General features: G+C 31.5%; 1 protein-coding gene across 2 annotated transcripts; it reads left to right on the top strand.

Annotated features, from left to right (window-relative positions):
* Window positions 1–184: 184 nt before the first annotated feature.
* On the top strand, window positions 185–10,404 carry LOC106177474 (dual specificity mitogen-activated protein kinase kinase 5). 2 transcript variants are annotated; one of them, XM_013560256.2, is made up of 19 exons: window positions 185–380; window positions 992–1,040; window positions 1,605–1,672; window positions 1,931–2,000; window positions 2,213–2,253; window positions 2,610–2,671; window positions 3,152–3,262; window positions 3,849–3,888; window positions 4,078–4,146; window positions 4,640–4,721; window positions 5,047–5,157; window positions 5,360–5,433; window positions 5,859–5,909; window positions 6,155–6,226; window positions 6,391–6,423; window positions 6,739–6,786; window positions 6,937–6,998; window positions 7,208–7,253; window positions 7,490–10,404. In XM_013560256.2, exons 1-19 carry the CDS (start codon window positions 282–284, stop codon window positions 7,607–7,609), a joined length of 1,308 nt encoding a protein of 435 aa, XP_013415710.1. In that variant the 5' UTR covers window positions 185–281; the 3' UTR covers window positions 7,610–10,404. The 2 variants fall into 2 exon arrangements, with proteins under 2 accessions (XP_013415710.1, XP_013415711.1); XM_013560257.3 differs by having other exon boundaries at window positions 205–380; window positions 996–1,040.
* Window positions 10,405–12,455: the final 2,051 nt, after the last annotated feature.

Below are 12,455 nucleotides of genomic sequence, written 5' to 3'. Positions count from 1 at the left end.
AAAACTAGTCGTTTGGGTGGAATAATATAGAATTTGCACATAGTATTCAATAAATACATACAAATAAAACCATTATAAAGAAAAATTTTGTCATTTATTACATTTTATGGCCAATTTACATTTATAAGCAATACTGATATCAGAATATTTCGTTCTATAGAACCAATCAACAAAGTCACTACCGCTTCATAACGCCACCTATCCCTGTGTTAACCATGGTTTTTTTCAGGAAAGGGAAAATGTCTAAATAGTCAGAATTGTTTTACTAAAGAATTTCAGAGATGGAAGGGAATAATTTTGTGATCAGGATCAGGACAGGTGAAGGAGAAGACATGGAATGGATGGTGAACCCTTATACAGTCACCTTTCACGAGGCGCTGGTAAGTTAACACACAAATCGGCCCTGCCATGTACAATGTATACAGTACCAGTACGTGGTAACGTTGTGTCCATACGCCCTAGTAGTAGGATTAATTCTTTTGCCAGTGTTAGATAGTCAGTAAGTTAGACATGATTATTTGCCTTTGGTGATGAATGCAAAAGGGTGGCTATTGCATTTTTAAACATTTGCTGTAATGTATGCTCTTTCATTCCTGCTGTAGAAATCAAGATGATAAATTTTCTTAGTTTTGTATTGTTTTCTTTTCCAACATCAGTCAAGTTTTTTGAATATTTGCACTGCAAAAGTTAGACTCGGAAAAGAAGCTGTGTAAGCTAAGAATGGTCAATGTACTAGACAATAAAATTTTTAAGAACTGTGCGAACACTGTTCCTTGCATACACTCATCCAGGTACTGCTGAAAAACCAAGTGGCTGATTAATTTGAGTAGGTTAGTGACAAGTGTATTGGGGTTCAATGCTTAAGAACCACACTTAGATCACTTCATCTCTCCTTGTAAATTGAATATCCTCAAATGACATAGTTGTTGACTTAAGTCATTTAAATACAGACATATTATGTGAAAGTGACCTAGTGCACGTTATGCTTCAGGAAGTGATGACCAGAGTTGTACCTCATGCCTCAATATCAGCATTTGACTGTAAGTAAACCTGTTGCATTATTGGCTCTTAAAAATAGCGTTTGTCTTAAAGATACAAATTCTTTGATTCAATCCAGTATACATATTTACTCGACAGAATCATTGAAAACAAATAAAAATGATATCTTGTCTGCAGTGCAACTTAAAACATATAGTGTATATTTAGTATTGTAGAAGATCTACACTGTATGTTTCACCATAAAATAAATACAGTACATTGTAAACAACTGAAAGAAATATAATACATTCTTTTTTTTACCACAAAAACAACAGTTATAGCAATTATTCTGAAATATGTACTTGTCATTGGACCATGTGACCTCCATAGATGGCTATACTCTGTAATAATATTTTAAGAGATTATTACCAGAAAAAAAAACTTTTTAAGAAAAAAAAAACAGGGACTAACTTTGAATGTAGAAATGGATTCAGTTATTATGGTAAAATTGTCCCTGGAAAGTTCATATTTTGGGCAAATGAACAGTTGTTATCCTTTTAATCAAGTGTAAACTGAATTTCTCTTAATGATTGAGGAGAGGAATACTTATCTTTTGGTATTTTCAGATGAAGATGAAGATGGGGACAAGATAACTGTCAGAAGTGATGATGAAATGAAAACCATGATAGTCAATGTGAGTTTTGTTATTGGTTGTCTGTATGTGAATGGTTCAGATGACCTGTATTTGTAGTCTTATTCTGGTATTTTATTGTATAATTTGCATTGCAAATTTTTCTTAAGTTTTAGTAAATTATGAATTCATGTCAAAATGAAATAATTTATTTTTGATTTCTGTATTGTGTATGGTATAAATACTTCATGTCATGAAAATGTAGAATGTTTGTCATAGATTAAGTGTTTTTATTATTTCACTTTTTTTTTTCAATTTCAGTATTTGAATTCTACAAATGAAATAGCAGCAACAAGTGGAAATTTACAGCCCTTAGTCATTTTTCCAAGAGGTATTTTTTTAAATAATTCACTTATAATTTTATAACACTAACAGAGATGTGATGAATATTATATACATAATTGTTTTAAATTGTATTATGAAAGCATGTTTTTTTTCTTGTGATATTTCAAAATAGCTGCCGTAAATAAAAACCTTGCCATATACTGACATCGATAGTATATTTTCAGTTTATCTGATTAGTTTGTTTTATCACTCTGTTAGCCAGCAAGTCCTCTGATAAAAGAAACATACATGGGTTGAAGGTATGCATAATTGACAAAGTTGTGAATTGATATAATGATCGCTGCATTTTTTTTTTTCATTTTAGAGATTAATGATACCTGTAAAGTTTCTGATAAAAAATCTTATTCCAGTTTTTTTAAGGAATTAAAGATATTTTGAATTATTGAGAGAGCAAGATATTAATAGCAGATAAAAATTTTAATGTAAAAGAATCAGTTGTGATAAAAAAGCTCACATAAAAGAATATGTGCTTGACTGTTATGTAGATATATATCACAATAACTGTTTTATTTCATTTCAACATATGTAATAGATGTAACATGTAAGTTCTGTATATATTTAATATGCATTAGTATATATGTATTTGTAACTGCAGGTAAAAACAAAGAGTCCAAATGCTGTACCAGCAGGAGACCCAGGCATTGTACATGGTAGTAGGTAAGATAAGACTGCATGTGTAATATTAACCATTGATCCCATGTCAAATAATAACGAAATTAAGGCCAGGCTAGTAATGTTTTGTAGAAAATGCCAACTATTGATCGCCATTGCTATGCCAGCAAAATTGATCAAATTGGTTTTGGCCACTGTTTCTGTTTTAGCCCTGTAGATCCTAAGACCTGGTTGTCTCAAAGATCCTAATAGCTCTTAGAATATAATGAGAAGACTGCCAATGGTCACCCTCTCGTCTTTGATTTAAAAAATTGCTTTTTTGTACTGTGTGCAATGGGTAGAAAAAGACAAGAAATGATTGTTTTACACTAACATATTATGACAGTGGCCCAAATGTATTGTCATTACTTACTGCTTTTTTATCATAAAAATGATATTGTAGATGGTGTAATATTATAAAATATATATTTGGATATCAAAACAATGAAATATCATCATAATCTCATCTCTTTTCTTTTATTTTAGGAAACAACAGGCCAGTGATCTACAAGAGATCTTGGCCTGTGGACATATATCTGATGCACACCTTCATTACATTGAGATACTGGGGAGTGGTAATGGTGGAACAGTATACAGGTAATTAGGACTGGATATTTTTTACATATAATGATAAATGTCACCTGCTCCAGGAGTTAGTGTGTGAGTTAAAGTTTTATTTTCTTGTTGGTGATATATCTTGAAATTGTAGACCGTGATATTTTTATTATCAATAATAATAATAATAATGCGTATTGGCACTGGCACAAAGTTTGAAGAAGCTATGCGCTAACTACATACCTGATTTTGAAGTGGTATGAACACAGAACTGAGAGGCCATGTTGTTGTCTGCTCAGAATGTGATCATGTTGTTGTACATATAAATTCACAAGAGAAAACAGTTTAAGACCACTTGTCAAATACATGACAAATCTGTCCACAACTTCCAAAGAATTGTCTAATGGCTGAGACAGTTCATAGATAATGCTGACTGGGTGGCAATTATGCTGGCTAGTAGCCATCATAATTTTATTTTATTGATTAATAATACAGTGACCATTTCACTCATACTTCCAGTAAGTGATAAAATTAGTTTGTAACATTTCAGTTATAGACTTAGTGTGATTCTGTGGGTACTAGTATATTATAATCAAATGATCTTTTATCCTTCTTTTTATCCCTTTAGAGCCCAGCACAGACCAAGTGGTACTATTATGGCTGTCAAGGTAGGTAGATAAATTTCCATTTTGAGATATTTCAGTTATCATTCTTCAGTTAATTTAATTCCCCAATCACAGTAAATGTATGTGTAAAAGAATTTTGACAGATGTCCATGATAAGATTCTTAATCTAAGGCTGATGTTGTTGGGAGACATTTTGGTAAATAACATGTTTTATCTGTGTTTTTATCACAGGTTATTCCCCTCGATATCACCCCAGAAATCCAGCAACAAATTATATCAGAATTAGAAGTTTTATACAAAGTAAGTAAAGCTGAGGCTATATTGACAATTTGCTAAATATATCAAAATATATTCGTTGCAATTATTTCCTTGTTACATTGCAAGAATCTTATTATTCTTGAAGTGCTTGAGCCTAATTTCATTATTGTACCACCTGCTTGTGGCCATGGGGAGGTTATGCAAACAAATTTAAGGCCCAAAACTGATCTGACCTTTTTGTCCAAAAAGTTAGTCTGCTGCAGTTCAAGATAAGTAAATAGTAGTCAGATGATTAGTCAGTGATCTGTCCAGTCGTCATTTGGCTTGAGGCTGGACAGCTTTTTTCAGTGCAATTATAGCAAGCAATTTCAAAAAACATACCAAGCTGGTGATATGCATTCATATCAGTTGCCTTTTAAAAAAATCAATTTCAATATAAATATCGATGTTTTATATTTGTTTGAATAGCTTGATACCTTAACTGCGTTTTCTGAAAGTCATATAATTCATTGAAGGCATTTTATTTTGATTTCAGAGCAATTCTCCTATGATAATAGGATTTTATGGTGCTTATTTTATTGAAAATAGAATTTCCATTTGTACAGAATTTATGGATGGTAAGACTTCCATTTTCAATATTTTGTTAAAGCATCATCTAAGAATTTTAGTTATTTTCTATTTCTTTACCACATACAATGAAGTTCAAATGTTGATGAATATTCTGGCTTGGACAAAATGGGTTGTTTGTAGCAAAATGAAAACCATTATTTTTTGGATTTTTCAATTTTAGTTTTTATTTTCTGGTGAAGCTGGTGAAAAATGAATGCTTAAAAAATTTATATTTTTCCTATTCTGTACAAATTCTGTACATATCAGTAGATAATTTACATGCAAAAACTACTGTAACAATAAAATTGTTATCATTGATTATACTATTTCCAGGAGGCTCATTAGACAAGTATGGCCAAATTCCTGAAACAGTATTAGGTAGAATGGCAGTAGCAGTAGTAAAAGGCTTACATTATTTATGGAACTTAAAGATTATGCATAGAGGTATGTATTGAATTATTGAAAGATGGAAGCATTTTCCGAGACTTCTCAGAATACAAAATTCTTGTTTTGACTGTTATTTTTTCATTTAATTAAAGATTAACGTAAATATGTATTTCCAAAAAATTGATATTACATTAATTATTTTACAGTCAAAAAATTGTTTTTTGAAATGAAATATAATCAAAAAATGTTTATTTTTCAGATGTCAAACCCTCCAATATTTTAGTCAACACACAAGGACACGTGAAGCTGTGTGATTTTGGAGTCAGTGTGCAGGTATAGCTCAAGCGCAACAGTCAGGAGGGAGTTTTATGAGGAGTTATTCAGTTTTGATTTTGTTTCTCTTGTCTTTGCTGTGAAACTTTTAGTCTACAGGTGTCCCTTTGAGCCACCAGGGTGTAAGAATCTACTGGCCCAAAATGACAACAGAAGTTGGTATCAAAACAAAATTAAAAAATTATTTTGGCCCAGTTGCAATTTCACTGGCATTCACTGTGGGGCCAGTGTTATTGTCACTGATCAGTTTTGTCTTTTTACTTTAAACACACTGTTTCTTATTTATTTGAATACTTATGAAAACTTCAAAATGTTTATTTTGAATGGTATAACACTGGTTTTTGCTTTTTAAATATTTTTGAAAACATCAATATATTTAGTGTTAAAAGGTAATTTTAATGTTAAAATGCATTTTTGTTTTTCAGTTAGTAACTTCAATAGCCAGGACATACGTAGGCACTAATGTGTACATGGCAGTAAGTATTTAGTAATTTAGTAATGTATAATCTTTTTATCTTTACACCAGAGTTTTTAAAACCCATTTTGCTTTGAGTTATTTAAAGAAGACTACATAACACTGCAGTTTTTAAGGTTTCACTGCTTGCTTTACCAGAAGTCTGTGGTAGGATTGTTTATATACAGAAGATTCATTAGTTTTTTTATTGGAAAATGTTAGATATAGCTTACTGTCTATACATATGTGTATGTCTCTGAATTTCAGCCAGAAAGATTAGAGGGTAATGGCTATAGTATTCACTCAGAGGTGTGGAGTTTTGGGCTATCTTTATGTGAGGTATGTTTTTTTTTTTTTTTTTTTCTTTAATGAAAATCCTTAACCAGGTATGTTAAATAGATTTATTCAGTGAAATTTATGTCAGGTGATTTCTTCATGACTATTTTCATGTTGTGGGTTATTGCAACAATTGCTCTAACAGCTAAATTATTTTGTTCTTGCAGTTAGCTGTAGGCAGGTTTCCTTATAAAGCACCAGTAAGTAGATGTAATATTTTCAACATTATACCAGATGTGTAAGTTTAGAATGTATTTTAATTCACATAAATTTTCATGTTGATAATGGCAAAAGATTGAAAGTTTTAGTTAACTTCAAAAACTTGTGATCACCAAAAGCAATGAATGAATGAATGCAAAAATTTTGTAAATATATTGAGGGTATTACAAGGTGTGTATCAAGCCCACTCTAATATCAGAGTGGACAAATGTAATTTCACTTTCTGCAGGTGATTTAAAATTTAGGCTTTACAATTTATGTTATTTTAGTAAATATTTTCCTTTTTTCTTTTCTAGGACCATTCAAATTCAGCAATTGGGCTATTAAATACAATTGTGAAAGAGGTATTGTATAGAATTTTGATATAAGTTATATATTAAAAAAAGCTGATTTAATTTTAAAGAAGTTGAGTTTTTATTTGAAATTATGACACTCACTCAATTCATTAATATAAAAGAAAGACTAAGATTTGTACCTGTGTCCTTTGATTTCAGCCTCCACCTAGACTTCCAGATGGCATCTTTTCAGAGGGGTTTATAGATTTTGTTGCCTTGTGGTATGTACACATTAATATGCGTGAACCGATAATAAATTTTTACCCTTTTATTAATTGATAAACAAATAAGGTGACAAGTTAATTTCATAGTCTTTGGTGCTTCTTTACTTCAATCCATGTTCTTTAGGGCAATAGAAACTTAAAGATTAAGGTTATCATTATTTTGCTTTGTTTTTATTTTTTATTATTTTTTATTTATTTATTTGTAGTATGCAGAAAGATCCAACCATAAGGCCTGCACCAAGAGACCTTCTGGTAAGTTTATTTGGTTTTGTTCAAGTGTGTATAGGTGGTTGTGCTAGAGGATATTTAATCAGTTGTACCAGGTACTGTAAAGGAGTATGTTTCATTTATAATACATCTCAACTAACACAATTTCTTACTGTCTGCAGTTTGACTTGACAGCTATGTTAAGCAAACTATGCATTTTAGAATATTTAATCCCAGTGCCCAGAATTGGTTATGAATATTTTGAAATATTGTTTTTTCAGCAACATCCATTCATAGTAAAAAATGATGATGGTAACACAGAGATAATAGCAGCTTGGGTTGGTGCTAAACTTCAGCAAATCCAGCTACGGAGAATTGCTCATGCAACAAGCAGTGCATAAGTTATTATCCAAAGAGTGGCAACAAGGCCCAAATATGCAGATGTAACATCTTAACAAAACAAGTGACTGGCAGTCAGTATTGGTTGCAAAGCACATCACTTACAAGAATGTTTCAGAACACATGGAGAAAAATGGACTATTTGGGAGTTGCAGAATCATTTGCAAAACTTCTAAGGGCTATGTGAGAAACTGATGTTTCTGGGAAAAATGTAGCTTCATGAAGAGGTCCTGCTTTTACAATTACAGTTGCATTAGACATTCTACATAGGGGCATGAGTAACAATTTTATTATGTTGACGATGATGACTGTGATATTTATTTTTGGGTGAGCAGTGTAATGTGAAACACTGGGTACGTCATTTTTTATGATGTGAACTAATACTTTATTAATTAAATTTAAGACTTGAACCAAGATCAGGAATATTATACTGTAATGCTGGCCTATGGTGAATGCTGCCTTTAACAGGATTATCATAATGGGGATTGGATGTAGCTCAGTGATGCACACTGGCATTTTTTCCAGTTACAAATACTTACCTTTTTGCAAGAATTTAAAAGGTTTGTCACAAACTTGACAAATATTGGAATCTGAAATTTACTGCTTAAAGCACAGTAATTGCTTCGTAGTCATACTACTGTATTATTTTGTGTGACATTCAAGACCTTTCTACAAACATTTTACCCACATTAGAGACAGTGGTCAATAAACTGGAAATGCATGTTATATAAAGGCAGTGTCAGTAGAAAAAATTTGGGTCACAGAACACTTTTTCTTTTATGATGAGAAATTGAGTATTGTTCTAAGAGGTTGGTTGGTTGTCAACAAATTAATGAGTGCTACTTGTACAATATTCCTGCTTCAAAGTTGTTTATTAAATTATTATAAAGGTTTTTGTTTAAAAGGCATCCATCTGATTTTTATCTCTACTTACGATTTACTTACTGAAACCTCTGGCTCATAACTTAAAACATACCTAGATGTGAAAGAATGATTTTCTTAGCAGTTTCTATGTGTAAACACGAGATTAAACAAAAATTGAATAGGTCAGGTCTTTGAGAAAAGGGTGTACTGGCATCATAATACATACTTTGGTAAACAGGAATTGATTAGAATTAAGCTGATGTGGTAAGCAAAAAGTGAATTGCTGATTGTGCCCTATTATCTACAAGTATGCTTCATACCTACATCACATATAAATGTGCCTGAAACTATTCATATAATTTCAAAAAAAATAAATTTTTTATTCTCCATTTAAAATGAAATAGCATTTCCCCTATGATAAAACAGCATATGGTTTTTGTTTGTATGTTTTAAACAGTGAAGGATACTAGTAGTCCAATTATTGCCCAGGGATTGAACATGTTTATTGAGACATATTTATTTAGTTCAATACCTTGTGAAGTTGGCTGAGCTTGAACTGCAGGGTTTATTGCCATATCTCATTCAGCAATGAGTCGAAACTTAAAAAGCTCATAAAAGTGACTATCACATGCATATTGATTTGGTTAGCAACTTCATTTACAATAAGCAATTAAAGACACTAGTTTGAACACGTATTGGAAAGCTAAAGCTGCCACAAAGGCAATACACATTTTAAGGTGTATGAGTTTGGTATAAGAAGACAATGAAAAAATACAGCCTTTTCCAAAAGATGTTGGAGGATGGTATCTTAGACAAAATCTAGCTGGCTAGACCTGATCAACATAGTGATATCAAGAGTGGTTTTATAGATAAGACTTAAGTCTACCTTCAGTGTAATCTAGCTCATAAACGAGTTGTAACTTAGAAACATGTAAGCTCCAAGGTATTTATATTTTAATGGTTTTATAGCATATTAAACTAAAATCATAACCTTGGGATGCAGATGTACAGGAATGTTGTTTTAGTAATGGCAAGCAATTGGCTACATTGACTGAACTTGATCTAAAGTCATACTGGTTATGACTGTAGAAACTTAAACACACAAAAATTGGTTAGTTTTCATCACACTAAACCAAGTAGCAGTTAATTTGAAGGATACTGTCTTAATTACTGTTATAATGATATACAGAATTAACGAATTATAACTAGTAGTAGAGCATGTTGATTTAAATACAAACATGGTGGACAGGCCCGTAGCCAGCAATTTCAAAAGGAGGGTTCGTTTTCTGAAAAAGTGGACCTTTTCCCATAAAAACTTCATGTACCTAGATCAAATTTTACCCAGAGTGGACCTTTTCCCAGCAAAAGGGGCGGTTCTTTCGAACCCCCCGAACCCCCGCTGGCTACGGGCCTGGTGGAAAAAAACATTTTAAATACATCGTTATAGGCTATGTATACCATGATTCATTGATACATAAATAACCTGCATACACCTGTATATCAGTTATGCATATTCCATCAATTGAGTGAAACAATTGGAAAATTACTGTTGGTGTGGGAAGTTGTCAAGACCAGCATGTGTCATTATATGTGAATATAATTTATTATGATGCAATAAGTGTATCCACTGAATATGATAGTTTTAATGAAAAATGGGCTTGCTGCATGCTTGTTCATGTACAAAGGTGCCATATGCTCAATTGTCTTTATTAAGGAACAGTGTTCTTTTAAATGTGTTCTGGTTAAAATGATGAAAATCTGTCAAGTAACTGCATGGTGCAGATCAGCATTGGTTTATATGTAAATGGGGTTTGAGTGTTACATAGGTCAAATAAACCAAACATGAGTGTATTATTTTTGCCTAGATGGGTTATCAATGTAATAGTGGAGTGGACATCTGGCTTCAGAATAAAATATGTGTTGAACAATTTAATGATTATAAGAATAATTTTCTCAGCATTATGCTTCAATTCCTTAATAATAATACATTAGGTTTTTGACTTGGATCACATCTTTCTCTCCTGATGTTTCATATTAAACCACACTGCCCCATTCAATTTTTCAATAAATTCTTTGGTCTTTAAATTTTTCTATCTGATAATCATTGTTATAAATGGTTGTACACTGAAAGATTACCAAAAAAGGTAGTAGAGGTAACAAAGTTAATATCGAAGTCACTGTAGCATAATAACCTCTCGCCTTTAATTTGACAGTGATGGATGGCCTCTGTGTGGTAAACAGCATTTTTAGATAAATTGATCAATTTGACCAATGTAAACACACAGAGTAAGTTCAGCTCAAAACAGACATGACTTGTATCTGTTTATGCTAATTAAATCCATAACGCATGAAAAAGCTTCCCTTATTATATATTTGTACATTGCTTTCAAATTTATGAAAACAAAATTATGATTCTGTAGATAAATATTGTCAGTTATTCTCATCCTGTTTGGTAAAATAACAAAGAGGAACTATTTACTTTTAAGCTCCAATGATTTCACTCCTGACTTTTATCAAAGCCCTAACAAATGAGATTATATGCATTTACCAACATGTATAGAAAAATGTTATTCTTCATTTTTGAGGGCAATGTCTGTAAGGATCATATATGTATGAGCCACCACAAATATTAAGTCACCACAGACTTACTTAAATGCTGCATGCACTTGCACCTATATATAACTGTGCAGTCATTGTTATTGCATTGATTCTTCAATTCTCCATGCTCTGGCATTTCCTTATTGTATTCAATTGATATGAACTCCAAAAACAGGTAAAAAAAACATGTATGAAATACTCTGGGTTTTTTTCAATGGCTGGAATTATTTTGCTTGACAATGTACAGTTGATATGTCGGCTTTAGTATAAACTGGCATAATGGGAATTATTTCCTTTTCCAAGCTTGTGTATTTAATTAACTTGAAGTCCAGGTTAAAATAACATGTAGCAGTTAGAGGTCCAAAAGGTTGGTATTATGTCTTTCTTACAAATAATACCTTTTCTAAGAGTGTATCTGTGATGATTTATATTGCTTTTCCATTCTAATGAAATATTTTCCTCTACCTAAAGATAAAAATTACATGTTGCATTTATCAATTAAGATTATCATATCATTTTCTTTATTATCATGTTGTAAATGGGCTGTCCTAAAAAATATTGATATTATACATTAAACTAAAGCTCTGAATCATGCCTGGTTTACTGTTGCTGTTTACATGTTGCATTTATCCATTTAGACTAGATTATTATTTCACTTTCTTTAATATTATGTTGCAAATTGGCTATTCTAAAAAAAGATTGCTATTATACATTAAACTACAGCTCTGAATCATGTCTGGCTTATTTTCTTGTAATAAAACTTCTGCTGTAAAAGAAAACAGGGCTACTCAGGTTGTAAAAATAAATGACGTTATTTATGAAAAATATCTGGTCAGAAGCCATTTTATTAACCACCTGTCTGACAACCTGATTAAGGCTTTTATTAATTTATTATTTTTTTAATGTCAGAATACAGAAAATGAATAGTTTTAACTATTAAAATGTGTTAAAAGAAAATTAAGTTTTAACTAAAATAAGCCCTCTTTTCACACATAGTAGTACGTGCACATATAAATCCACCCCTTCAATTCATTTTGTAAGATAAATTGCAACTTGTAAAATACAAATGTCATGTCATCTTCTCAAATTCTAACGTCTCTTAGATGAACACAAAAATAAATCGTTAGTAAAGTACTCTCCCAGTGCAAACAAAATATGTAGTGCTGTTTTACTTGAAAACATGCCAAAAAATTTTTTTCTGGCATTGTTCATTTGAAATAAGTCTAAAAGGTAAAAAAAATTCCTTATCTTCCATATGAAATTTCATTTATTTCCTAGTTTTTCTGACTATACGGACTAGCCAGAAGTTCGTGTGAAGAATGTTTAAACAGTGAGTTATTTGCATAGTATGTAACGCCACGAGTGTTTATGTCCTCAGAGTTCAGA

Source organism: Lingula anatina, chromosome 1 (genome assembly GCF_051362555.1).
Source record: "Lingula anatina isolate TDL-2025a chromosome 1, LinAna3.0, whole genome shotgun sequence".
In the NCBI taxonomy this organism is placed as follows: Eukaryota; Metazoa; Brachiopoda; class Lingulata; order Lingulida; family Lingulidae; genus Lingula; species Lingula anatina.
The sequence above is the reverse complement of the archived record's forward strand: the minus strand, read 5'-3'. Positions and strand labels throughout refer to the sequence as shown.

Bases quoted from the DNA above. Each gene is read 5' to 3' on its own strand.
- LOC106177474 (XM_013560256.2), top strand. From the start codon at position 282: ATGGAAGGGAATAATTTTGTGATCAGGATCAGGACAGGTGAAGGAGAA. The intron at 1,673-1,930 runs GTGAGTTTTGTT...TTTCAATTTCAG, and splicing joins TGAAAACCATGATAGTCAAT to TATTTGAATTCTACAAATGA. The intron at 7,254-7,489 runs GTAAGTTTATTT...TTGTTTTTTCAG, and splicing joins CTGCACCAAGAGACCTTCTG to CAACATCCATTCATAGTAAA.